Source organism: Eimeria tenella, genomic scaffold (assembly GCF_000499545.2).
Source record: "Eimeria tenella Houghton genomic scaffold, Eth_scaff1880, whole genome shotgun sequence".
In the NCBI taxonomy this organism is placed as follows: Eukaryota; Apicomplexa; class Conoidasida; order Eucoccidiorida; family Eimeriidae; genus Eimeria; species Eimeria tenella.
In genome coordinates, this window is record NW_013541720.1 from 2,043 (window position 1) to 2,693 (window position 651).

Genomic DNA, 651 nt, shown 5'->3' on the forward strand with positions numbered 1-651 from the left:
TGCGCCATTCACGCCTTTTGCTGCTGCTGCTCTTCTGTCTCCTGCTGCAGACCTCGTCATCGCCGTCAGCGCCAATAGAATCCTTTCCATGTGGTGCCCCAGGACCCTCCAGTGCATTTTCGAGTGAGTCCACGCACCCGCAGCAGCAGCAGCAGCAGCAACAGCAGCAGCAGCTTGGGGGGCCCCCGCAGCTGGGGGGCCCCCTGCAACGCGCTGCTCTTGGTTGTGCTGGGTCAGTGTGGGGCCCCCTTTGCTGACTCGAGAATGCTGCCTCTGCGACCTGCTGCTGCTTCTGCTGCTGCTGCTGCTGCTGCAGGATGGACGCTGCTGCTGTCACATGCTCTTCTCCGCTTTCGTTTCTTTATGTGCTGGAGGCGCCAGAGGCCTGGGAGCTTCGCTCCACAATCATTCTTGCCGTGAGCTTGCTGCTGCTGCAGCTCTTGCTGCTGCAGCTCTTGCTGCTGCAGTTCTTGCTGCTGCAGTTCTTGCTGCTGCAGTTCTTGCTGCTGAAGCTGCATCGTGGCCTGTTTCCCGTGAAATGTTTGCGGGCCGTCGTGGAGCTGTGCATTTGTCTGCACCCAGCAGCAGCAGCGTGACCCCAACAGCAGCAGCAGCAGCAGCAGCAGCGGCAGCAGCAGCAGCAGCAGCAGC

The 651-nt window shown here is 61.1% G+C and overlaps 1 protein-coding gene across 1 annotated transcript in view; it reads left to right on the forward strand.

Annotated features, from left to right (window-relative positions):
• Window positions 1–651, forward strand: part of ETH_00039995 (uncharacterized protein) — a gene marked incomplete at both ends in the record, with an annotated part of 3,118 nt that overhangs the window by 1,661 nt on the left and 806 nt on the right. The window contains 2 exons of the mRNA XM_013374004.1: window positions 51–123; window positions 317–416. Coding sequence (XP_013229458.1) covers window positions 51–123; window positions 317–416 — 173 coding nt within the window. The remainder of the gene's footprint in view (window positions 1–50; window positions 124–316; window positions 417–651) is intronic.